The following is a 25,297-nucleotide window of genomic DNA, read 5'->3' as shown; positions in this document are numbered from 1 at the left end:
GTAGCTCAGAGCAAATCTGGGTATTGCCGTGGAGATTCTTTACATAACTATAGAAGGCCTTGTGGTTATCTTTACTATGTGCTTCAATTCTGTTTTCATAGTTAGCTTTAGAGGATTTGATGAGGGATCTCAATTTTTTGTTGAGACTGATAAGGGAGTTTTTCCAGTCTTGGGACTTCACTTTATTCCACATCAGTTTCCTCCTTCTGTTGTAGAGTTTCTTTATGGCAGGGGACCACCAGTTTGGCTTCCTTTTTTTGGAGGAGAGCGTCTTGGTTCTATTGGGTAGGCGAGATCCATGCATTTGTGTACGTGTTCATACAGTGCACTGGTGTATGATTCGGTGGTCATGCAACTATTCCCCATTTGCATGGGTGCCATGAAGTTATCCATCTCTGTTCTTAGGAGCCCAGAGTTAGCTTTGGAGAAGTTTTTCATGGTGGTTACCTTTGCAGGGGGGTTGGGGGGTGGAAGGATGTGGATTTCCAAGGTGATTAGTTTGTGGTCAAATCTAACCAGGGAGGAGTTGACTATTAGTGTAGAGCAATGGTCGCCTATGTTAGTAATGACCAGGTCAAGGATGTTGCTATCTCTAGTGGGGGTAAGAACGAGCTGGTCCAGGGCATTGGAATTAATGAATTTCAGGAAACGTTGGGCAAGTGTATTGTTACACGAGTAGTTTTCCCAGTTAATGGAGGGGTAGTTGATGTTGCCCAGTATGAGAGTGTTAGGTTGGACCCTAATGTTCTCCAGAGTGCTTAGGAACATGGAGTGAGTGTCTTGGGACATGGTTGGGGACATATAACAGGCTACGACCTTAATCTCTGTCTTACCCAATGTTAGCTGCACCTGCAGTATCTCTGATGCATTATTTTGGGCTACCAGTCTGGAGGTGTGTGCATCCTTTATAAATATGAAAACACTACTGCCTTTGCAGCTTCGGTCCAAGTTCTGTGGCCAAAAGGTGTGGAATGAGTTATAGCTTGGTAGTGTAGGGGTGCTTTCTGCTGCCTTGAACAGGTCTCTGTTACAGCACAAATGTAGATGTTCTCCATTTTAAGGAGTGCTTTGAGCGAGCGCATTTTGAGATTTAGACTTCTAGTGTTGAGCAACATGGCCCCCAGATTGCATTTGATTGTAGCTGTTACGGTGATAATTTGGTCTTTGGAACACCACCTAAAAAAGGCACTATAGAGGTGGCAAGAGCCTTGGCCAGTATCCGGAAGCCCAGGGGTGGCAGATGCAGGCCGTCTCTGGCAAAGCATCGAGGTCTGTCAATCATGTCATCCCAGGCAGACAGATACTGGATCCTCTTAAAATGACACCAGAAACTTAGCCAATTGTTGAACTCAATCATTTTCTGCTTGTACTGTGGTATCATTCTGGGTGATGGTAGGATGCTGCTTAGGGTTAGGGTCGTACCCGCCTGGTCTACATAATCCGAGAGCTCCTCCATGTCACTTTTCATGTAGTCCAGGGAGGTATGTCTCAGGTCATTCACACTCACATGTACAGTGACAAAGTCATATTTGTACCTGTTGTTGAGGGACCTGAGTGCATGGGTCATGTGGCAGATCCTGGCACCTGACAGGCAGCTGACTGCTACTTTCTCCTTATTCAACCTAGTGAGTGGGACATCAGTGTGCCTCAGTATCGAGTCACCTATGACTAGTGTGCAGGGCATGCTGTTTTGCCTTAGGGGCTTTGGTTGAGTGGCACACTGTTTAGGAGAGTTATGTGTCTCGTGATTAGTGTTGTGTTGTGGTAGTCGAGTGCGTTTCTGCCTCGGAGGTCTCTGCTGTTTGGGTAGATTTTTGTTGAGAGCCTCTGCGAAGGTGGGTATGTGGTTTGTGTTTTTATGTAAAGGCAGTGCTGGTGTGTGTTCTGGAGGGCTATATGTTCCATGTGGTGTCGTGCAAGTGTTGACCTTCCCCTCTTGACCAACTATTCTGGTCTTGGCTGTATAGTGCTTGGCTTCCAGTTTGGATATATAAGTGCATCTCTCACAAGTCTGAGTTTTGGGAGGTAAGAGGAGAGGGTTGTTGGTGTACATGAGGCAGTTGCTACATTGCCTCAGGATGCCCAAGTTCACCAGGTTAATAGGAGAAAGCACAGGGAACTGACCTTTAAACATGGCTGGAGGGGTGGGCATTAATAATAAGTACTGGAGCTGTTTCCTTGTAGAACATTTAGTGCTGGTAGCACTTTTGTGTGCTACAATAATTGCTACAAGAAGTCTTGTATGGTAAAGTGCTAGACTAATAAGCTAGTAAAAGTGCAGGAGAGGAAAGAAGTAGAAGATCTAAGGGAAAAATTGAACAACAGACTTTGGCAACTCTCAGAAGCTTACAAACAGTCCTGGATACAGTAGATCTGTATCTGGACTAGACTAGTTACAGGAAAGGCGGGAAACAAGTGCAAAGCAGGCCTTTAAACCAGAAAGCTTAAATATATTAAAAAAAAAAAATTCTTTCCCACTAGCTAAAGATAAATATAATTCTAATTATGCTTGTAATATTAAAGATGCTGTATGAATTTGTAGAACTTAAGAGCTTACCTGCACTCGTATTGTAATATTCTAATGTACAACAGTTTGTACATTTTCTTTGCAACCATTTTAAGTTCTCTAGATATTCGGCTGTGAATGTAACTTTCTGCAGCATTTAATGTACCTGTAATTCCCACTGTGCCCGGGTCATGGACAAAATGTTTCTTAGTACCATCTCACCTACCCAGTTAGCAAACAAACAAATAAATGTATAATAAGACAAAATTAGAAAAATTAGGGTTACATTTCTACTGGAGATGGCCTCTTTTTAACAGCCAGCTGTGTGAACTGGCATTTTTGGTAAGTTTGAAATTGCCATTTCCAAGTAAATTGCTGTCAGACCCTGTTTTGCAGTAAATACAGGAGTGCAACAAGCTGTGGGATTTGAGTAACTTCCTTATACCTTGCCCACAGACACTATGCCCAACACACACACAACACCACCTTAAAAAGACTATTTTTAATGAAGTGGTTATTCACTTAGACTTTACATTCAAGAGGTCAAAATTCCTGTTAAAAAGTTTATAAATGTTTATGATTAATTAGTAAATATTTACTTATTGGCTTGCATCAAAAGAAAATGTTGATATTTTATTATCTATTAGAAAGCATTACAGAGGAAATTTATTATGCATAACACTAGTTTGAATACATCAGTACAGTATATGGGCAGTTGAAGGAAAGGAAGATGCTTGTCTAGATCTCTTTTGTCATTTGTTTGGCTTATATATCAAAAAAAAAAAAAAAACAGAATGGAACCTGTGTACTCTAATAAACTATATTGTTCTGGTCCTTGGCTTTGCTGTCTGGCTTTTTTTCCAATTTTTGTCATTTGTTTGGATCACTTGAAGTACTTTGAGAAATTCTACCTAAAAGGGGCAAGATAGTAGTAACGGGTAAAAAAGTAGCAATGTCCATCAACTGGCACTGTTTGAAGATTAGCTTTGGCATACATATGTGAATGCATACACCATTGGGCAGATGCATGACTTCCCTATCATACAAAAATGCAGTGTACGAACACATACATAAATGCATGAAACTAGCTATACCCAACAGAACCAAGACGCTCTCCTCCAAAAACAGGAAGCCAATCTGGTGGTCCCCTGCCATTAATAAACTCTACAGTAGAAGAAAGAAATTGTTGCAGAAAAAAGTGAAGTTCCAAGACTGGAAAAACTCCATTATTAGCCTCAACAAAAAGTTAAGATCCCTCATCAAAACCTCTAAAGCCAGCTATGAAGGCAGAATTGTGGCAGACACTAAAAACAACCACAAAGCCTTCTATAGTTATATCAAGAATCTCCATGGCAATACCCAGGTTTACTCTGAATTACTGCACAATGGTACCTCCTATACTGAGCCAACAGATATTGCCAACATACTGGCCGATAGATTCAGTGCCAATTTTATCCCCCGCCAAAGGACCAATCACAATACCAGAGGAATGCCAGGCACCCAGCATTACTGCAGCACAGGTTAAAGCTGCATTGTCCAAGGCCAAGAATACAGCTTCCATTGGACCCGACAATATCCCTGGATGTGTTCTACATGAACTACAAAGTGAACTGGCACCACATCTGTGTGCCCTGCTCAATCACAGCCTCACCTCAGGCTTTGTCCCTACTGAATGGCGCACTGCTACAGTCATCTCTCTCCATAAAGGGGGAGCGACTACAGACCCTGGGAATTATCGCCCCATTAGCCTGATGAGTCTGATATGTAAGGCTATGGAGCGCATCATCGTGGACCTAATTAACAAGGATATAGGGACTCTCCAAACTCTAGATCCCACTCAGTTTGGTTTTATGAAAGGTAGATCATGCCTACTTAATCTGGTTGATTTCTTTGAGTCAGTCACCAGAGCTGTGGATGAGAGCAAGGCAGTTCATACAACCTACCTCGAAATGGCCAAGGCCTTTGATACCATTCCCCACTCAGGAATTATTGATAAACTCACCAAACTAGGCATCAACCCGTATTTCACTAGGTGGGTTGTAAATTGGCTCACAGATAGAGCCCACAGTGTAAAAGTAGCAGACTCCCAAGTCACACTGCCGACTAGTCACGAGTGGAGTCCTACAGGGATCGGTCCTGGATCCTCTCCTGTTTGGCATCTACTTCTCAGAAATCCAGGCCAACATGGAGGGACTCTGGCTGACCAAGTTTGCAGACGATTGCAAGTTGGGAGCCATCATTAACTCTCCAAGTGATGCAGACAACCTACAGAAAGGCCGCACTGAGACCAATGACTGGTGTCGAAACCATGGCTTTAAGCTTAATGGCAAAAAATGCGTCATCATCCCCTTTGGAAAAAACTCAGTTCCCACTAATTACCACATTGATGGGAGCACACTGAACACTGAAGGTGTTATAAGAGATTTGGGGACACAGGTTGACAGCAACCTCTCCTTCGACCACCACATTGCCACTGTGGTCAGAAAGTCCTTTTATGTAGCACATCTCATTACCAAGGGGTTTGCATCTAGGAAGAAGGAGGTCATCATCTCACTCTACTCTTCCCTCATTAGGCCAGTCATCAAGTATAATGCCTCATTTGGCATGTACCTCACTAGACACATGCAACGGCTGGAAAGGCCACAAAAGTACCTCATGAAGAGAATCCTAGGCCTTAAACACATATCCTATATGGACAGACGCAAAAAACTCCAGCTATTCTCTGTCTCATATCGTCTACTAAGAGGCGATCTCTGCTTGACTTACAAAGCCATGTCTGACCCAGCTCTGTTATAAATGCTACATCTAAAGAAATCCCAATCCCTCCGCACCACACGCTCCAGAGACCTCAACCTCATTACCACAATCAACAGAACATGCTGGAGGGACAAGTTCATAACCCAGAGACTGCCCATACTCTGGAATAGACTTCCCATACATGTCAAGCAGAGCACCTCACTGGCCTTCTTCAAGAGAAATCTTGATGAGTGGATGGGAAATAGAAAGTTCACCCCAGGGACCACTCCAGTGGCTCTACTTGATAGAGGCACTGGGAACTAACGTCGGGCAGCACGATGCTAGGGCACTTCTATGGGCTAGGCTTACAAAAGCTCAGGGCCATTAGCCTAGTACACACCTATGAACCTATGGAGATAAGCCTGGGCATGACAGAAATTTGATGGTACATCTTTAAGGTTAAGCTAAATGGTGAAAAACTGTTCGTAACAAATAAAAATACAAATTTTAGGACTCTTACCATTAAAATAAGAGTGTAACTTAGTCACAGTATCAATGTGTATTTTCATTTGTTTATTATTTTTTTAAGTCTCCTTTTTCTATAAAATGGATCCGAATGTGACTGACATCACAAATCATTACAGAATTTAGATACTTGGAAAACAAAACCGAAGAATGGACTCGCTCTAGCATTTGACTTTATTAGCAGCAAATATATGAATTAAAAAAAATAATAATAATATGGAAAGACAAATATAAGTGAAGAAGAATGATTTATTCAGTCAACTGCTGTAATGTATACAGTTCCATCTCAATATATAGGAGCTTAACAAAAGCAGAAACATACTAGACAAAATCCACTGCTGATGTACACAGAAAGATCATAAGTTAAAACAAGTCACACCCTGTTTTTGTATTTCACATTACTTAAGTTGTGATATTTTAAACAAACAAAACAATACTTTATTACATATGTGCATTTTGCCACAGTAGCCTTAACAAACATCTGTTGGAGGATGAAGTTCTATGTGCTTTAATATATTATGGGCATTGGAGAGGACTGGTTTAAGTAACTGATACAATGTAAATGAAGATTGAGACATTATATAAATTCCCTAAAAAGTAACTAAACTTTGCAATTCTCATGATAGATCTAGCATTTTTGGAGAGAAAACTGAAGCTTTTATGATGCGCAAGTTAAATGAAAAAGGAACAGTTCCAAATAGAAGTCCAAGAGAATCCATGGGATCTGCAAGGTCAACAAGAACAGGTAATGTCACTGATTTTACAAAAACATCGTTTGTAGTTGTTTTCCCAATCAATATGTAATGGTGTTCTGTAAGGAAGTCCAGTCCCACATATGAAAGTAATAATGTAAATAATCCCTTGTATATAAAAACAGAACAGTATGAAGTTCGCCACAGCAATCTTAAGGCATGCACTGTGAATGTGACACTGTACAGGTCATGGGGCACCTGATCCCTCATTACATCAGAACACACTGTGAATTTTATCTTTTTGTAAGCGCCCCAAGATGTAACTTATGCTATGCTACATTTCACATTGTGTTAGTAAACTAGTGTACAGCATTTCCTGTAAGATGGCTTTTTTTCTCTGTTCTTTTTCTATTCTTAACCACTGTCTCTCTCTTACTAATACTTGCTGTCTGCTGCTTTATAAAGTAAAATATTCTGTTTTGCCCTGAGAGTACCTCCAGGTATTCATTACTACCTACAGTAAGTTGACAATCTGTGTTGGCTTCCCTTAGCATACTTACCAACCATACTGCTGTATTTTCTTTCACAGTTAAGTGGAGTTAGTGTCACCAAAGAATTATTGGTTGTAGTGTACACTCACACAACCTGCACTCTGCTAACAAAGGCTTTAGTGTAAATGGTCCTAAAAGCTGTTGTAGTAGTACATGCCATATTTCTTGCATTCCTGGAGGCCCTGGCAACTTTCTTACATGCAATAAAAATGTGAACTTTATGCCCACCGGCTGAATTGTGGCAAGACAGCAATGCTCTATTTCTCACTAACAGCTGCATTATTCTTTCTCTTCACAGTATATCATAAGCCATGTTCACCTAGTGATAACTATATGGCTCTGTACGATATAACTATTATTTTACAGGTTGCTTTGTGATACAGTTTTGTACCTAAGATGTCATACTTCTGTAGTAATGTAATATTTGTTATTTAATATACATACAGTGTTATTGTGCAGTAAACTAGTTATCTGTTGTTTAATATAAACATTCTGCCTACTGTTTGTCTGATTTTTAATTTGCTAGGCTAGTTTACCCAGTCTATAGTACAAACTTGTTTAGCTTTCTAAATGTGTCTCTTAATTATATTATTGTTTATCACTGATTTACTGCATTTTACTGCACTGGCAGTGTGACTAGGAATGGTCTTTTTAGTAGGCCCATCTGTCATACCTTTCAGCTGTCCAGATTTTCACAGAATGTCCAGATTCTTGCCTCATGTTTTGGTTTGTTTCTCATAAAATTGTGTTTTTATGGCAAATCATCAGTAAATCATCAAGGGTTGAAGTCAGAAAATATTGACAGACATTTGAGTTTCAGAATTCATACCCTTCAGAAAATACATGCTAATGCGAAACATGTAATTCTACAAACGTTCTACATTTATAAGAGCAATATTTAAAAAGTATCCCTATTTTTTTGCCTTTGACCCCCCCCCCCCCATTATTTATGTCTTTGTCCAGATTTTTTGTTCAAAGAGTTGGAGAGGTACGCCATCTATGTATTTTGCAACCTACTTTTCTTGGGTAAACAAATTCTGAATTTGAAAGTGACTGCAGAAATATGTATGGCTACAATCTGGGAAGGGTTAGTACACACAGAGAAATGCAACATAAGTATTAGTATTTTAATAACTGCCTTTCTATGCAGCATCTTGAAGTGATATCTCTACAGCAATAACAGCCACTGTTATTGAGCTTTTCTATGTCCAAGAAGCTCTACACAACACTTATAACAAAGACATATAAGGCCAAGAGGCTGATCAAAGTCCTTCCAGAGCTCTGTTTGAACTAACAAGCATCTCTTGGTCAAGCCTGTCAATCAGGTGTTCGCTTGTTGCAGCAATGGAGTTCCCACAGACCTGGATAGAGTCCTTTATCATTATGTAGTAAATGAGCTGATTTTAGGCAGACTTTGGAAACTACAGGCACATTATTTCAAAATATGTTATGTTTCTACTGATGTGCTCCTTCCTGAGGGAAAGAAATGCATCTGTTTCAGAACAAATTGCTTACCAACCATCACCACCACCATGTGTCTGTGAATAGGAGAGTTTTCCTTGTTGAAATTTGAGAGCTCTGTGGGTGTGGTCAGTGACACAGGAAGAGGGTCTTCGATTTGACTTAAGCAGTATAGACTTACAGAAGCTGTGTGCTCTAATCTTGAAGTGGGGCCAGTACTGTTTGGTGGGACACTTATAAAACTTTGTTGTGTGAAAAGCTTTGTCTACAATGATGGATGATATCAGGATGCCATAGGAGTCCTGTGCTAGCCATTTCCTCTTAAGTGTCATGTTAATGTGTTTCAACAGTAAATCATTCTGTTTGCATACACTGCAAGTCTGAGAAGGCACTTGATCAAGAAACTAGACAGGATGTAGCAGAGACCACCTCTTGGTGGACCACTGAATGGGGGCATGGCTTTGAAGATTTGCAAATCCAGTGCTCTGCATATGAGCAACAGAACTCTTTTCTATTACTATACCATGGTTAGGCAATTTTTGATTGTAACATCTGGGGATGACTGTAGAGAATTAAATACAACAGTTTTTTGTATGCTTTTGATCTTTTCCACCATCTATCCTTAGTTCCTCTATATGCTGTTCATTTCCCTGCTAGTCCTTGCATAGGATGATGATAAAAAGGTCAAAGAATTTTGGCACTGTTATTTGGAGGATTAGAAAATATGAGGTGCTCATGCTGCCCTCCCTCACTGGCTGAAAATCTCATTGTAGATGTGTGCTTCTCTACAAACGTTGCTAGAGTGTGTGAACTCCCTGACAGCCTTGTGTATATATAGAGTGCATATTTGGACCTTCACCAGAGGATGATGTAGACTTTCCTAGTTGACTTTACCAGCACATGAACCACTAATTAGATATGAGTCACCAAGGATGTAGAGAAAGCTCAAGCCCTCTGCTCCACATAGCAAGATTTTAGGATTATTCATATCTTGGCTTGGAAGACATGGTAGTAGAAAAAGTCCATGAACTATGTTGCCAGAATGCCTTTGCTGTTTCGGGAAGAAGATCCTGACCATTTTATGGCAGTGTGGTCAGGTGTTACTTCAAATACAGCATCCATTCTTCCAGTTATGCCAAGTCACTTTAAAAAATATTACCAGTCACCTTAAAGTCTAGAAATGGTTAGTAAAACTGAATGCTATGGTTAATGAATTCAGATGCATGAAAGTCCCAAGGAACAGAGGTGGTTTGTATTTAAATTACTTCCTGAAGAGTAGAGGTAGAGTATCTAACTCACAACCTCTTTCCAACATTAATGGGATTAGTATCAGGAATAGAATGAACAAAGCATCTTATACTTTTTAGCTCCTCCTAGTTAGGTGGTCCAAATCAGTTGCTTGGACTCTTCCTTGACTGCATTTTCCATTCACTAGTAGTTTGTTATGTCTTTTGGCCTGATGTTTTCTTGATAAATATTTCTACAGGTTTATTTTTTTCTTACTGGGAGAAAACTCTTGAAGAGCAAAACAAGAGTGATATCAGTTGCATGATTGTTTCCATAACAGAATGTGCTGAATTATGTTAAAAGATATGCTTGTGGTACACAAATAGTCCCCAAAGTCTATGACAGATCATATATTCTGGCTCCCAAGTATACAACAAAGTCCAGATGGTATAGGATTTTTATTTGGAAGTGTTTGCATAGGTATTTTTATACCACAAGCAGACTTCAAAGAAACTTTCCTCAGGTAGATATTAAATGTTGGAGATATAATGGGGAAGAAACCGGTAACTGGGAAAAAGAAGTTATGTGTCTTACCATAACATTCCATCTGTGTTGTTGATCTTCACCAATCCTTGACAGTGGGTTCGGTTCCGAGCCTCGGAAATGAGACAAACGTTTACTTTAGCTCGCGCTCTCCAAACTCTTGAGCCAGGCTCTACCCATAATCCTCCTCTCACAAATTTCCTCAGATCGAGTTTGCCATAGAGTGGCAGATAGATGTGAAAGGTCATTGATACATGATAGTTAAGTTAACTGAGGTTAAATATGAGTCCTTATGGGTAAACTGGTCAAAGGCTAAAGTTTGGTCTACTAAGAGTCTTAGGAAGGAGGACGGAGGGTGGGGATGTCAAGGATTGGTGAAAATAGACAACACAGATGGAACGTTTTGGTAAGACATAACTTCTTTATCTGATGTTGTCAATCTTCACCCAGTCCTTGACAGTGGGACAGAGTCCCCGGCTACTTTAGCATCACAAGGTCTCACGGAAGAATATTCCTCACCACCATAGAGCCAAAGGATGCTCGTCCCCTTGAGACTTGATCTAATTTGTAATGAATGATAAAGGTATGATGAGAAGACCAAGTGGCTGCTGCACAAATGTCGTCTAAAGAAGTTCTGGTATGGAAGACTGCAGACGTAGCTACTGCTCTTGTAGAATGGTGTTTTTGGGAGTTGGAGCCCCTTAGAATGATAGATGAATGTGATGCAGTCTCTAAGCCTCTTGGCTAGGGTAACTTTAGAAACTGGGTTACCTAGATGGAGAGAAGAGAATGCCACAAAAAGTTGGTTTGATTTCCTAAATACTTTAGTCCTGTGAAGATAAAAATGCAGTTGTCTGTGCATGTCAGGTAAATGAGAGCATATTCTCCCATGTTTGAAAAATTAGGGAAAAAGACTGGTAACTATAGAGTTTGCTTAATATTAGTCTCGGATACCACCTTGGGCAGAAAGGAAGGATTAGTTTGAACTGCAACTCTAGCCTTATGAAAAATTAAGTATGGAGGTTCGCTTGATAGAGCTTGAGTTTCTGAGACTTTTCTTGCAGAAGTGATAGCCACTAAAAATAAGGTTTTCCAAGATAGATGTTTTAAGTCACAAGTTGCTGATGGTTCAAAGGGGTTTCTGGTCAGGGCCAGAAGAACCGCAGTTAGATCCCAAAATGGAATAGGTTCTTTAAAAGGAGGTCTTAGCATTAAGAGGCCTTTTAGGAATGCTTTACACAATTTATGTGACATTAGGTGGCCACCTTCTAGTCCTACATGAAAGTTTGAAATTGCAGCTAGGTGCACTTTAACTGCTGACGTAGAGGAACCCGACTGGTAAAGTGAAGCTAAAAAATCTAATACTTTGCGGATAGGACTAGAATAGGGATCTATTTCATTGTCTAGAGCCCATATAGCAAATTTCTCCCATTTACTTTAGTATAATCTTCTTGTAGACGATTTTGATGAGTGATAATAATTTGTCGGACAAGTGAGGAAAGAGAAGGATGCCAGGCAATCATGAGAATTGGAGAAGCCACACAGTGAGCTTGAGGTTTTGGAGATTCGGATGCACCATGTCCTCCGTATGAGACAGTAGATCTGGAACTGGGTCCAGAATCCACGGTTTCTGAATCAAATTAGGCCACAGGAAGGGAAAACAAACTTGTCAAGGCCAGAAGAGGAAAATGAGAATTATTGAATTTTCTGTCCTTTTGGCTTTCTTCAGAAACTGTGAAATGAGAGGAATTGCGGGAAAGGCATAAAACAGACCTGGAGACCAATCATGGATGACCCCCCCCCCCGGGGGGGGATTAGGGCAAAGTAACTTCTACACTTGTTGTTTAGAGGAGAAGCAAAGAGATCACAGTAAGGTTGGCCCCAGTGGTGAAAAATGTTGTTCACCACTGCTGGACTGAGAGACCACTCGTGAAGCAAGAGAATAGTTCTGCTCAGTTTGTCTGCTATCACGTTGGACCTCTCCGGAATGTGTGTTGCTGTGAGAAAGCGGTTGGAAGAAATCACCCATTGCCAAACTCTGAGTGCTTCTCGACACAATGGGTAAGATTTGGTTCCCCCTTGTTTTGTTTATGTTCCAGACTACTGACATGTTGTCCGTCTGAATTGCTACTGTTCCTAGAGGGAGGACATCCTGGAATGCTTGTAATGCTAATAACAGTGCCCTCATCTCTAGCACATTGATGTGCAAGTTGGCCTGCAATTGGGACCATGTGCCTTGGACTGTCCTTCCCAGGTAATGCCCCCTACCCTGTCTGGGAAGCATCCATGGTCACTATGCCTTGGGGCTGGGGGAGAATGAACTGATGGCTGAACAGAATCTGATTTGAAAATAACCACCACATCAGGTCATGTTTGCAGCATTCGGTAATGGGAATTGGCTGTGACATTGGTTGGTGCATAAGAGACCAGTGGGACGCTAATAGCCATTGCAGTATCTGCATGTAGTACCTCGCCAAGGGAACTAGGGTGATTGCTGCTGCCATGGAACCTAATGTTTGAAGAACTAACTTCACTGGAACTTTGTTGTTACATAGTAATTCACCGACCTGGGATCTTATACGCTGTAGCCTTTCCAGAGGGAGAGATGCAATTCCTGAGACAGTGTCTAAGTGAGCTCCAATGAAGCCCAGATGTTGAGTGGATTGAAGTGTGGACTTTTCGAAATTTATAGTTATTCCTAGAGATGAACAGAGCTGTATGGTGTAATCTCTTGCCCATTCTATCTAATGCCTTGTGGTAGCGGTGAGGAACCAGTTGTCGAGATATGGAAATATTCAAAACCCTTGCAGTCTTAGATGAGCTGCTACCACTGCCATGCATTTGGTAAACACCCTGGGGGCTGTGGTGAGTCCAAAGGGCAGTGCTCTGAATTGGAAATGACTGGCTCCCAGACGGAAGCACAAAAACCTCCTGGAGCTGTTTTCCATTTTTATGTGATAATAAGCATATTGGAGGTCTATAGAGCACATCCACTCGTCTTTTTCCAAGAATGGAAGTATTGACTAAACCATGACCATCCGGAATTTGGTTTGTTGAACTGCCTTGTTGAATTGGCTGAGATCCAAGATGGGTCTCCAGTCCGCTGTTTTCTTGGGGACCAAAAAGAATCTTGAGTAAAATCCGTATCCTTTCTGGTCTGGTGGGACTTTTTGGATGACTGTTTTGTTTAGCAAGCTTTGAATTTCTAGAACTTCTGCTTCCCTGAGACTGGGTGGTACGTCTGGAAGTTTTTTGTGAGGTTGTGATAGGGGAATTTTGTGACCTCTGGATATAATTCCCTGCACCTATTTGTCCATTGTTAACATTTGCCAGGTAAACTGGTGCAGAAAAAGCCACCCCCTGACCACCTCCACAGGTGGACAGGTAGGAAGCTCCAGAGAAGGTCTGTCTGGATCCCTTGTTTTGCGGCCCATTTCTGCCTCTAGGGCAGCGTCTTCCATTGCTTCCCCCTGCCCTGGGAGAAGTCCTTGCCTCATGAATCCTGGAAAGGCCCTATGGATTTTTTAAATCATAGTCTCCCACTCCTCTGGTTCCTGGAGTACAGTCTCTGAGGAGTGGAGAAACATATGCCAGTGGCAGAAAGGGTCTTACCATCCTTTTCATATCTGGCTAGGGTATCCTTTACCTTGGGACAAATGACGTTTTCAATGGCTCCGGAAAGTCGCACAAGCACATCCAGAGATGCCTTTGCTTGGCTATGCCTAAACCCATTGTCCTAGTCATCCCTTCACCTGCATGGGCAGTGAGCTTCATGGACGAGTTAGAAATTGCTTCTAGGGTTGCAAGATGAGAAGTAAATTTATCTTGTACCCCTTCAGCTACTGCTCCTTCAAGGGTATCCGAGAGCTCCTTGATCAGATCCAACTGTAGTCTTGTAAAGTGCGCTATGTAATTCAAGGACCTTAGAGCGAAGGTCGTTGAAGCATAAACATGCTTCCCAAGTCTATCCAAAGTCCTAGACTCCTTGTTACAAGGATGGATAGTAGGACTTTCTTCAGCAAGTTCCTTCTTTGTGGCTGCCGCTACCACCATGATGTCAACGGGAATACCTGTGGCCCAGTGTGGTTCCTCTTCAGGGGCTGAGAATACTCGATCAGGTCTCGATTTAATGAGATCGTCAGCAGGCAGAAAGATCCAAGAAGTAGAGGGTTGAGCATGAAAAGCCTCCAGGTATACTGATTCCTCTGAGTAAGGTTGGGATGAGGACCAGCCACCCCTCTGTTTCAAGATTTCTAGGATGTCCCTGAAGGAAACATCATCAGGGTGTGACCTAGGGAACCTTCCCCTTTATTGAAATCAGTATCTTCGGTGAAAGACTCTTCCAAGGAGTCTATAAGTGCTTCCTCTTGTACTTTCTTATGGTAGCTCAGGTTGAGGGGATACCAAAATCTGTCCTGACACAGATGGCATGGACTGTGAGTCTCCAATAGGCAATGCCCTCTCCATAATCCTGTAAAGGGGTGGAAGCCCGGAACCAAAATAGACTCCTTTGGAACTGGGGTCACACCCTGCACCGAGGAGACTGCCTCCGGAACAGAAGCCTAGGTCGACACTGCAAAGGCCAAGGCACTGAGAGACATAGATGGTTCCGAAGGAACCAAAAAGGTACCATGCATCTCAGTCCTAACCAGAGTGTCTTGATCCCGGGAGGTCTCCGGTGCCTAAACCTCGGACCTACTCAAGGCAGTTCTCGGAACCGGAGGTGAAGATGCTACCGGAACCAAGACAGGTGGAGCTGGGAGAGATGAGCTCAAGGGTTCCAAAGGCTCTGCAAGAGTTGGAGGAGGAGGGTATGGGGGAGTCATTGGATGAATGGTTCCAATGCCAGTATAGCTCGGAACTGAGGACAATCCCCTTGCCATCAGTAGCTGATCTCCCAGTCCCATGATGTCTGTCTCTGCGAGACTCTTAGTAGATTGAACAGATGCAGTGGAAGGAGATTTAGGGGGGTGTCACTTCCATTCTTGGGAGCTGAGGCAGCCCCAGTTGCTTTGGTACCGATGTATCAGTAGGTACCGAAGAAGAAGGTGTCATCTCCAAAGCCAATTTAGTAGTAGTAGTCATCAATGCAGTCAGATTCTCTGGTGCCGATGGACTCTTTGGTACCGAGGAAGGTTTAGCTATTTTCCTTGACGGTTCCGAGGACTTTGGAATCGAGAAAAGCCCTTACTTAGAAGAAGATGATGAAGTACTAGCTACGGTTCTGGACTCAGAAATGGCCTTTTCAAATCCAGTTTTAAGTAGCCCTTTCAAAATTAGCTTGTTTTTTCTTTCAGTCAAAGTACGGGGTGAAAACCCATGACAAATAGCACAGTTTTCCTGTAAGTGTATTTTCCCAAGGCAGTACACGCACAGGATATGCCCGTCTGAGTTGGGCATTTTGCCCTCACATTTTTTACCCCTCTTGAATCTGGATGTGCCCTTAGAGGGCTTAGAAGGAGAAAGTTTTTCTTGTTGTTCCACCATAATCGCCGGAAGGCAGTGACACTATGGAACAGGGTGAAGAAATACAGATAAATATATATATATATATATATAAATATATATATATATATATGTATATATGTATATATATATATGTGTTTGTGTGTATTTTTTTTTTTTTTTGGAAAGTTAGAAAAGGAAAGAAAAATACCAACAGTGGTATGAAAGAATACCTTCAAAGGTATTTAAAAGGAGTAAAGGGAGTACCAACAATTGTACAGGACAGTTTACCAATGGTAGAAGAAGGACAAATAGAAAGTTAACTTCTATAAGAAAGGGAGGAGTGGGCAGAAGTACAAATAATTATAAAGAGTTATAAAGGGAAATATTATGGAAGAAGGAAATGTAAAAATGAAAAAATACTCACAAAAAAACTAAGCCAAGGCTCAAGAAAATGAACAAACGCATCTGGTCTGCAAAGCAGCAAACGCGATCTGGGGTAATTTCTGAGAGGAGCATTATGGGTAGAGCCTGGCTCAAGAGTTTCGAGAGCACGAGCTAAAGTAAACGGCCATCTCAGTTCCGAGGCTCGGAACCAAACCCACTGTCAAGGATTGGGTGAAGACTGACAACATCAGATCATATGTTTTGGAAGTGTAATGAGTTTGCAGATTTTAACAATTGCCTACAGAGAACTGTATCAGAAGTATTTGGTGATCAAATGGCTATTAAGTAAGAAAATATCTGAAATGCCTAAGCATAGTAAAAGTTTCTTAAGTTTAATTCTGTTGCCAAAAAAAAGTAATTACTAGAAAATGAAATCAAAGTCTAAATCAAGTGTACTTAAAGTATTGGACATTACAAAAGAGATAAAAGAACTGGAAGTGGAATCTTTAGAAAAGGGAAGGAGAAAATTACATGGAAATTACATGAAAACTGTGGGAGTAATACATGTAGAACAATGCTTAGCTTGCTAAGGAGGAGGAAGACGAAGGTTTAAGAGAAGGCAGGAATTGAGCAAATTATGTAGTTTTGGACTCATGATAGTTGTAAAAAAGAAAAGATAAGTAATGTATAATGTATGTAAGTGAAAAAATGTAAATATGTTTTGTTTTCTTTTCTGTTAATGTATGTTTGCCAGTGTCTTAATTGATAATTCAATAAAGGTGTTTAAAAAATAAATTGATTTTTGGAACCCATCCAGTAAAGTCTTTCCTAGAGATTCTTTTATAGAGAGATTTATTTCTCTATGGTTATTATATGAGTTCTCCTAATTGTGAATGCACTCATGTTTTAAGAAAACTACAAAAGTAAGGAGACAGCTTCCTGAATTATACCACTTAGAGAAAGAAATTAAATGCCATTGGTAATGGTAGATAAAGAGCATAAAATATATATATATATACATATACATATATATATATATATATATATATATATATATATATATAAGTCTAGTACATCTAACGTGACTAACAAACTAAAACAATCTAAAGAAAACCTGGCAAAAGGAAGTAAAGGAAAAAAAATATGTAAAACTCCCTCCATCCTCTGGTTGTTATGTTGAAACTATATGCCTGTGCAAATATAAAAGGGTTTGTTCCATTTGATTAATTCCCTTGATTATATAATTTGTAGGATTGATGATGGCATGCCTGTAAGTGAAGCACTAGGATGTTATACCTCCATCAGTGCTACCATTTTGTGTGTGCCCATTGAAAGTCACCTGAAAATGTCAGTGTCCCAGACCTGCCAAGTTATGATATCATCGTCTTATGTTTCTCAAGATTAATGCCACAATCTGCATTTAATGCTACCGTTTTACATCACAAAAATTCTTCCTAAGAATATTATGTGGCCTGTATCAGGTATATTGTCATTGTTTCACGGTGACAACAGACATGGCTGGACATGTCATACCAGTCCCAGTTTATGCGACATATAGAGGATATCGCAGTGGAAGTAGAAGTGTATTAAGGTATTCAAAGAAGTGGCTATAAAAGCAAGGTTCCATGTTGTGTACACTTATAGTCAGGCTGGTATCTTGGTCCTATGCATGCCCAAAGAAGGTATCTGAATAGACAGATCCACTGCAACTTGTGTACTGCCATCTGATGACCATGTTATGGTGTACCGGATGTCATATACTGTGATAATTTCTCTAACAAATTATTTTTCCGATTTTTATGAACAAGTTGTTATAGACTGTGGCGAATTATGTGCTTCTGTTTAATGCAAATCTCTCTCTCTCTGTGAAGTAATAATAGGACTTAATGTGAGCTTTTTTAAAATAAAAATATAACTTTTTGTTAAACATTAAAATTATTAGAATGGAATCTATTTCAAAATGTTTAGTTCTTAGAAAGGAATAGCTGTTAAATATAAATGTAAAAATACATGGTGCCTTATCAAAGCTTTTTTATATATATCAGAAGGTAAATTACTATATGATTTATGTAAATAAAACAGAGAATAGAGAGTTATTCATTTCATTGACAAACTTATTTGTTAACTTTTTTGAAAGGGGATTAAACTCCATTCACCCAATTGCTGTGATATCAGAGTTTGTTATATAAAGAAAGGAAATTTGTGATAGAATTAAGACCCACAGACAGGTCTTGCCCCCCCCCCCCCCAGTAAGGGGTGCAGGGAAGCTTGCCTCCTGCAGAAAACCAAGTTTAATTGATAAGAGCTTTGTTCAGTGTTTGTTTTTCTCCTGTGTTTTTGTCCTTTTTTCTTCATTTTTGGTCTCTGCAAAATGAGTCCTGCATTTCAGCAGGGAGTTATCTATGAGATTTCTGGGAGTATTGCATTGTTTCTTTTTCTGATTATGTTGGAAGCAAATGTGCAATTAAGGAACTTATTGCCTCAGTTGAGCTTAACGGTTAGCAATAAAACTGCCCTGCTGATGATGCCAACACAGCTTTAGGTAAAACCTTTAGCCTGCCTATGCTGAATGACTCTGGTAACTAGTACTTGCTTTCATACACTGGGCACCACAGAAAGACGCTAGATGTCTGCTCCAGTAGGTCACAGATACTCAATATCCCTTTGAAAAGGAGGAAGACATTTAAGACTGCTATTGTTCATTAAAAAAAAAGTCTCTGCAATTTCCTGACTGGTCATGGAAAACTTGTCTTTTCTTGAGAGCCATTTTAGTAATTTTCCTAAACCCTTTTGAATGATCACTGCTGTGCAAGCACCTATGTAATTGCCACACTGTTTTCTGAACGCCTCTGTCTTCTGTATATTACTGCCACACACTGCAAATATTCACAGAATACTGGCAGGTTCTAATAATTTACTTGTTTTGTCAGTAATGTAGAAACAACCCAAGATGTCTACTGATATTTCTAATTTCTTTGTTTATGCTATTTTTTCCCAGCCACATCACAAATATTGTCTGAGCCTCTGGGAGTATGTTTTTTTTACGTAGAGTCCTACAAAGCTTACTTAAAGTACAATATCCTTTTGACAACCTCAAAACAGCCAGTGGATTTAATGATTAGGGTAAAGGAAATACCCTAATGAGAATAAGAGTCTGCAGTAAGCATCAGTAAACATGACATTTTGTGGTCGGAAAATATCTAATAATATGTTTTATTCTGTGGCATTCTCTGTGTAGATAATTGGTACACATGCTTCTTTTGGTACTATAAATTATATTACGGATTTTTGGGATTCTTTGTGTTCTAGGTTATCTGTAAGATTGCCTTCTGGAAAACTTTCTCATTGTTCTTTTTGAAAAAATGTTTATTTGTGCAATATCTGTTTGTTGCCAATTCTTTCTTATATGACTAGGGTCTATGTTATTCCTTTTCCACAGGATCATTTTTTAGTTACTCTTTTTTTTTTTTTTTTTTTTTTTTTTTTTTTTTTTGTGGTGATCACATGTAAACCGTATAAAATGTGCTATTCAGTACAGTTCTTGGAGCATGGTAGTCTTAACCTGCTCTGTCCTGGTATTTTCTTAGCTTTGCATTTCTTACCTGTTTTGTACTATGTGCAAACATATCTTTTTCTTTCCTTGGGCATTTAATTTTCTGTTTTCTGACTTTTGGTAGTCTTACTTTGATTGCGAGGTGCTTTCTTGTAGGAGCTGGTTGAGCTTCTTTATCAATTATTCTCTTGACATATGTTTCTTTTCTTCTTTGCCAGCTACTTGGAAGAGCTTTTATAATCAGTTGTGGTCTGGTATATCCCAGGATGGTTATCTGAGTAGAACTGATTTTGAGAAGTGTGACTTGGTTATTCATCTTTATTTTGTGATGCACTATCCTGAATTGTTTGATTTTGTGTGGCAGTTGTGTTATACGTGCCTTCCTGTTAGTACTTATAGATATTTGTCTGCTGCGTTATGGCACTGTCCACAAGCAAGTCGCTTTGAAACTGAAACAGAGGAGTATGTTTTTCTCTGTGCACAAGGGCAATATTTGTTAAGAGCCCTTGGTACACGTGTACGTTTGCCAGAGCTCCTGCCTTTGACTATTGCCAAGATATATTATTGAGATTACCAATTTCTCTGGACCTCTTCTCTTAAAAGGGTTGATTTTGTGTTACTTGTAGCTATGTGGCATTTATGGAAATCAAGTTGTTTCCTTTATTTTTATCAAAGTTTGACAGTCTGGGCTAATGTCTTGAAAGATATTAAGCGATGGTTGTGGCTCAAGGGGTGGAGGGGTTTGTAATGGGGTGTGCCTAGTTATTAGGGTTTTTTCTTGCTACTGCTGCTTCTTTTTGCCTTACTTTTGGGCATAGTTTTTTTTCCTTGTATTTAGTCCTATTGCATTTCTTTTTGGTTGCTTGATTTATTGATCTTTTTTGCACTTTGTTGACTGCTTGTTTTGATTCTTTGTTTTTTAATAAAATAAACCCTAGGTGACAAGATGTGTGACAATTGCTATAGTCCACATCAAAATTAAAAATGCCTCCCTGTAGTACTGTTGCCTTTTCTTTATTGATGGACTCTTCACATGGTCATGTCTGTACTGAATCAAGGCTACTAGGACTTTAAAAGGCAAAACTCCATACCAGAAGATAAAGTAGATTTAATAGTACAAATACGTGTTAAAACCAGAAAAGCATAAAAAATAGTGCAAATTAGCGCTTTAGTCTCATCTTACGAAAGTTCATCCATCCGTGCATTTTATCTACTAGGACTTTAGTCAGCCTGATTAGATTGTTTTCTTGTCTTCAGTTCCATGAAACTGGATCTTGTTCACTTCTAAGAGCACCAGAATAAGTAATTTCTAGTTTCAGTTGTGGCAAAAATTGTCTGTGGCTCTGCTGACTTGTGTAATCATGACTTAACATCTTTTACGCTGCATTTAGCAGAATGCCTGCAGTTGCTGCTTCTGCTGCTCTTTTTTCAAAACCAGACTCCACTGACAGGGGAATAGCAAGGAGTAGCAAAGCATCCCATGAAAGTTGTAATGTAATACAAAAAAAATGGAGTTCGCTCTATTAGGCTGCTGAGAATTACAGTATGGTTTGATGGTGGATACAGATCAGTAGAGGGACCTAATGTCTGCAGTATATTACTGGGAGATAAAATGTTGAATGTAACAACTCATTATCCACAGTTCAGCCACTGAAGGTATACAGCCAATAATATGAAAACCAAAAAGTGAGTGAAAAAACATAGTAGGAATCTAGGTTATAATGTAGGTCAATGTTTGACAGCTTAGTGGTGCACAGAGAAAAAGACCTGATTGTGACCCTGAAGACCGGAAAGCAATTAGTGACATAGGCAATGGAAGTCCACTGAGGAAAGTTTGGATGGGAGTTGAGAAATCAACATCTGCATGGTCCCAGGCAGAGAAGGAAGCAGTCTGGTCTGCTGTAAGGCTGAAACCTGTGGTAGACTTGGTAGGGAAGTATTTTAGAGTTCGTTTATTAGCAGAATTTTAGTCTGTACTGAAATATTACTCTCCCAACTCTCATTTCATGACCTTAAGCCTTATGTTCTACTCTGACAGTTGATGCTGCTTTTTCTTTTTCACACTGATGTGATGGTTTATGTACTCAAGTGAATAGCCTCTAGCTCTGACGGTGAAGAAAATATATTTCAAAGGGGTGTGGCAAGAAGACAATGGAAGCAAGAAATGAACACTTCAGAAAGTTTATATTCAGGATTTTAATTAATTTTTGGCACACACACCCCCCCCTCCAACCATAAGCATCATGCCTGTCCTCACACCCTGTAGAAGCATGCAAGAAACTTCATGGAAGATGTTTCCTCCTTCCAGAAAGGAATGCCTTTCTGAAGTCCATACTTTTATCCAGTCAGCTGGGGGATTTTGTTTGGCGATGAAAGGCTGTCATTTTCAGCTGGTTCATATTTTTAAGATACCTAATTTCACCCTGGCAGCTGATTTGCTTGTGATTGTGCTTGTTTGTGCTTCATGTGCATATCTGTTCTTCTATACCCTGCAGGCTGAGGACTACTACATGAACAGTTTGAAGGTAGATACAGAGATAACAACCTGATTGTCTCCAAACCAGTACTGATGCTACAAATCCATCTATCCACACCTGCCAGCATTAGAGCAGACTAGACAGCTTCCATCCCTGATCCATGGATTCATACTATTTAGCTTTCCCTTTTTTATGCTGTATCTTATGCATATGCTTCCAGTATAGTAATTCCAGCAAAGCAAGAACTTCCTCTGCTGTTGGCCAGCACTACTGCTCATGGGTAATTCATTGCAAAGTTGCACTTTGTTTCACTTTACTATTGTATAATTCCAAATGTTGCACTTAAAGGCTTTTTATCAATACAAATCCTTTTGTTCTGTTAATTTTAAGAGTGAATAACAGCTATGTTAAGTAATAACCCCTTGACTTTGGGCCTGCATCCTTGATAATTTTCAGCTGTGCCCTGATTCTAGAGTTAAGCAGACATTGTTTGTCTTAGAAACACTGCATTACATTTCCAATCCAATAGGAATCGGAATTCTATGGTTAGTTTTTGTATTCTAAAGACAGATATGGTTTTAGGGTTCACCTTTGTTATCTGAGTAAAATACTGTCAGTTAGACAAAACTTTTAGTTATGTACTCACCATAACTTCAGATGTTTGGGATCCATCTCGCCTACATTCTGAATGATGGGTTCGGAGCCGATCCCTCGGCTCCGACTCGGCACGCTTATGCCAAAGAGCGAAGTCTCTTATTGGCTGAGCTTACTATATCCCAGGATGCACCACTACCAGTCCCCCAGATCTAGTTTGTCCGCATACATGCACACACGCATACCCTGCTTATATAACATCGTCAGATGGAACAAGATAAAAACAGTTGAACTCAAAACCGTTCAATCTCTTCTGATCTGCAAGGCAGGGGGAAGGAGGGTGGGTATCAGGAATGTAGGCGAGATGGATCCCAAACATCTGAAGTTATGGTGAGTACATAACTAAAAGATGTTATGTGATCCTATCTTGCCTACATTCTGAATGATGGGACAGCGTCCCTAGCACCTGAATCCTGGGTGGCTCACTGGAAAACACTCCTGAGTACCGTGGAACCAAATGATGCTCGTCCTTTAGATGCCACATCCAATTTGTAGTGGGAAATGAAAGTGTGCGGGTTGGACCAAGTAGCCGCAGCACAAATTTCCAAAATAGCGAGCTTGGAATGAAAGGCTATAGAAGTAGCCATAGCTCTGGTAGAATGAGCTTTGATAGATGATGTAAGATGTTTATTCGAAGAATAGGCCTGAGTTATGCAATCTCTGATCCATTTTGAGATTGTAGCTTTTGTAATGGTTTGGCCCAATTTATTATCTGAGAAGGACACAAACAACTGGTCTGACTTACGAAGTTGCTGAGTCCTGTCTAAATAGAAGCGTAATTGTCTGTGAACATCCAATTTATGGAGAGTATATTCTGCTTCATTAGAGAATTTTGGAAAGAAAACTGGTAGCTCTAGAGATTGTTGAAGACAGAAACTAGAACAGACTTTGGGGACAAAGGATGGATTAGGCCTAAGTGATACTCTATCCTTGTGGAAAATCAAGTACGGTGGTTTAATAGACAGGGCTTGAAGCTCTGAGACTCTCCTTGCAGAGGTAATAGCCACTAAGAATGCCGTTTTCCAAGACAGATATTTTAATTCGCATGTAGCAGCCGGTTCAAAAGGGGGAGATGTTAATGCACGAAGCACCAAATCAAGATCCCACGGAGGTGCAGGATGATAAACTGGTGGTCTTAACAGACTGGCACCTTTAATGAACGTTTTGCATAGTCTGCTGCTCATCAAAGGAGGATCCGTGGATTCATGGAATTTCGAGATAGCAGCTAGTTGGACTTTAATAGTTGAGACAGAAGATCCCTGATTAAACAGGGATGTTAAGAATTTCAAAACCTCTGGGACAGGAGCAGTGATAGGGTCTAAGCCCTTGAGTTGAGCCCAGATAGCAAACCTCTTCCACTTACTGAGGTACAATTTGTTAGTGGTGGGTTTGTGGGCGAAGATAAAATGTGAACAACTTCCGGGTCTAGTGTGTGCCTTCTAACTAAGGTTGGAAGTGGAGGAGCCAAGCTGTCAATTTTAGAGATTGAAGGGACTGATGCCAATGTCCCGACTGATGGATTAGCAAATCCGGGATCAGGTCCAAGGTCCACGGATCGTCCACTGCATGCTTTTTCAGGTAGGGAAACCATATCTGACGAGGCCAGTATGGGGCAATCAGAATCATTGAAGACCCCAGTTGAGAAGCATTTGAATAACTTTTGGAAGGAGTGGAATTGGAGGAAAGGCATAAAGTAGCCCTGTTGGCCAAGGTTGTGCTAGAGCATCCATGGCTGGTACTTCCTGATGTGGAATCAAGGAGAAAAACTTCTGGCACTTGGTGTTTTGTGGCGTTGCAAATAGGTCGCAGCACGGCGTCCCCCATCTCTTGAAAACCTGAGCTGCTACTTTGCCGTTTAGAGACCATTCGTGAGGAGAGAGAATTGTCCTGCTTAATTTGTCCGCCAATACATTTGATTTTCCCGGGATGTGGGTCGCTACCAAGAAGCGGTTGGTAGCTACAGCCCATTCCCACACTCTCATGGCCTCTCTGCAAAGGGGATACGATCTGGTCCCTCCTTGTTTGTTCAGATACCAAACCACCGACATGTTGTCTGTATGGATGGCGATGATGCCTTGAGGAAGAAACTTGTGTAAGGCCTGTAGGGATAGAAGAACAGCCCTCATCTCCAACACGTTGATGTGGAGAAGAGCTTCGTCTGGAAGCCAGGAGCCCTGAACTAGCCTGCCCAGACAATGCCCCCACCCTATCTGGGAGGCATCTGTCGTCAGGGTAACTACTGGAGGGAGAACAAAGGGTTTTCCCTGATCCAAGTTGGATGTCTGAAGCCACCAGCGAAGGTCCCTTTTGCATATTTCCGTAATCATGATGTGATGATTGAGGGGAAGATCCTGAAAGGACCATTGAGTTGACAAGAGCCACTGAAGAATCCTCATGTGTAATCTTGCTAGAGGAACTAAAAGAACCGTGGCAGACATTGAGCCTAAAACCTGTAGGACCATCCTGGCTGGGGCTTTGGATCTCGAGACCAGAGCTTGAACTTGGCCCTGTAAGATTCGGATCCTTTCGGCAGGAAGAAA

The 25,297-nt window shown here is 40.6% G+C and overlaps 1 protein-coding gene across 1 annotated transcript in view; it reads left to right on the top strand.

The window, feature by feature from the left end:
• The window catches only part of PKD1 (polycystin 1, transient receptor potential channel interacting), a 2,476,043-nt gene that overhangs the window by 1,782,166 nt on the left and 668,580 nt on the right, over window positions 1-25,297 (top strand). The window contains exon 36 of the mRNA XM_044088902.1: window positions 6,394-6,512. Coding sequence (XP_043944837.1) covers window positions 6,394-6,512 — 119 coding nt within the window. The remainder of the gene's footprint in view (window positions 1-6,393; window positions 6,513-25,297) is intronic.

This window comes from Protopterus annectens, chromosome 12.part0 (genome assembly GCF_019279795.1).
Source record: "Protopterus annectens isolate FY-2018-M chromosome 12.part0, PAN1.0, whole genome shotgun sequence".
In the NCBI taxonomy this organism is placed as follows: domain Eukaryota; kingdom Metazoa; phylum Chordata; order Ceratodontiformes; family Protopteridae; genus Protopterus; species Protopterus annectens.
Note: the sequence above shows the minus strand (reverse complement) of the source record. Positions and strands in the feature narration are given on the sequence as shown.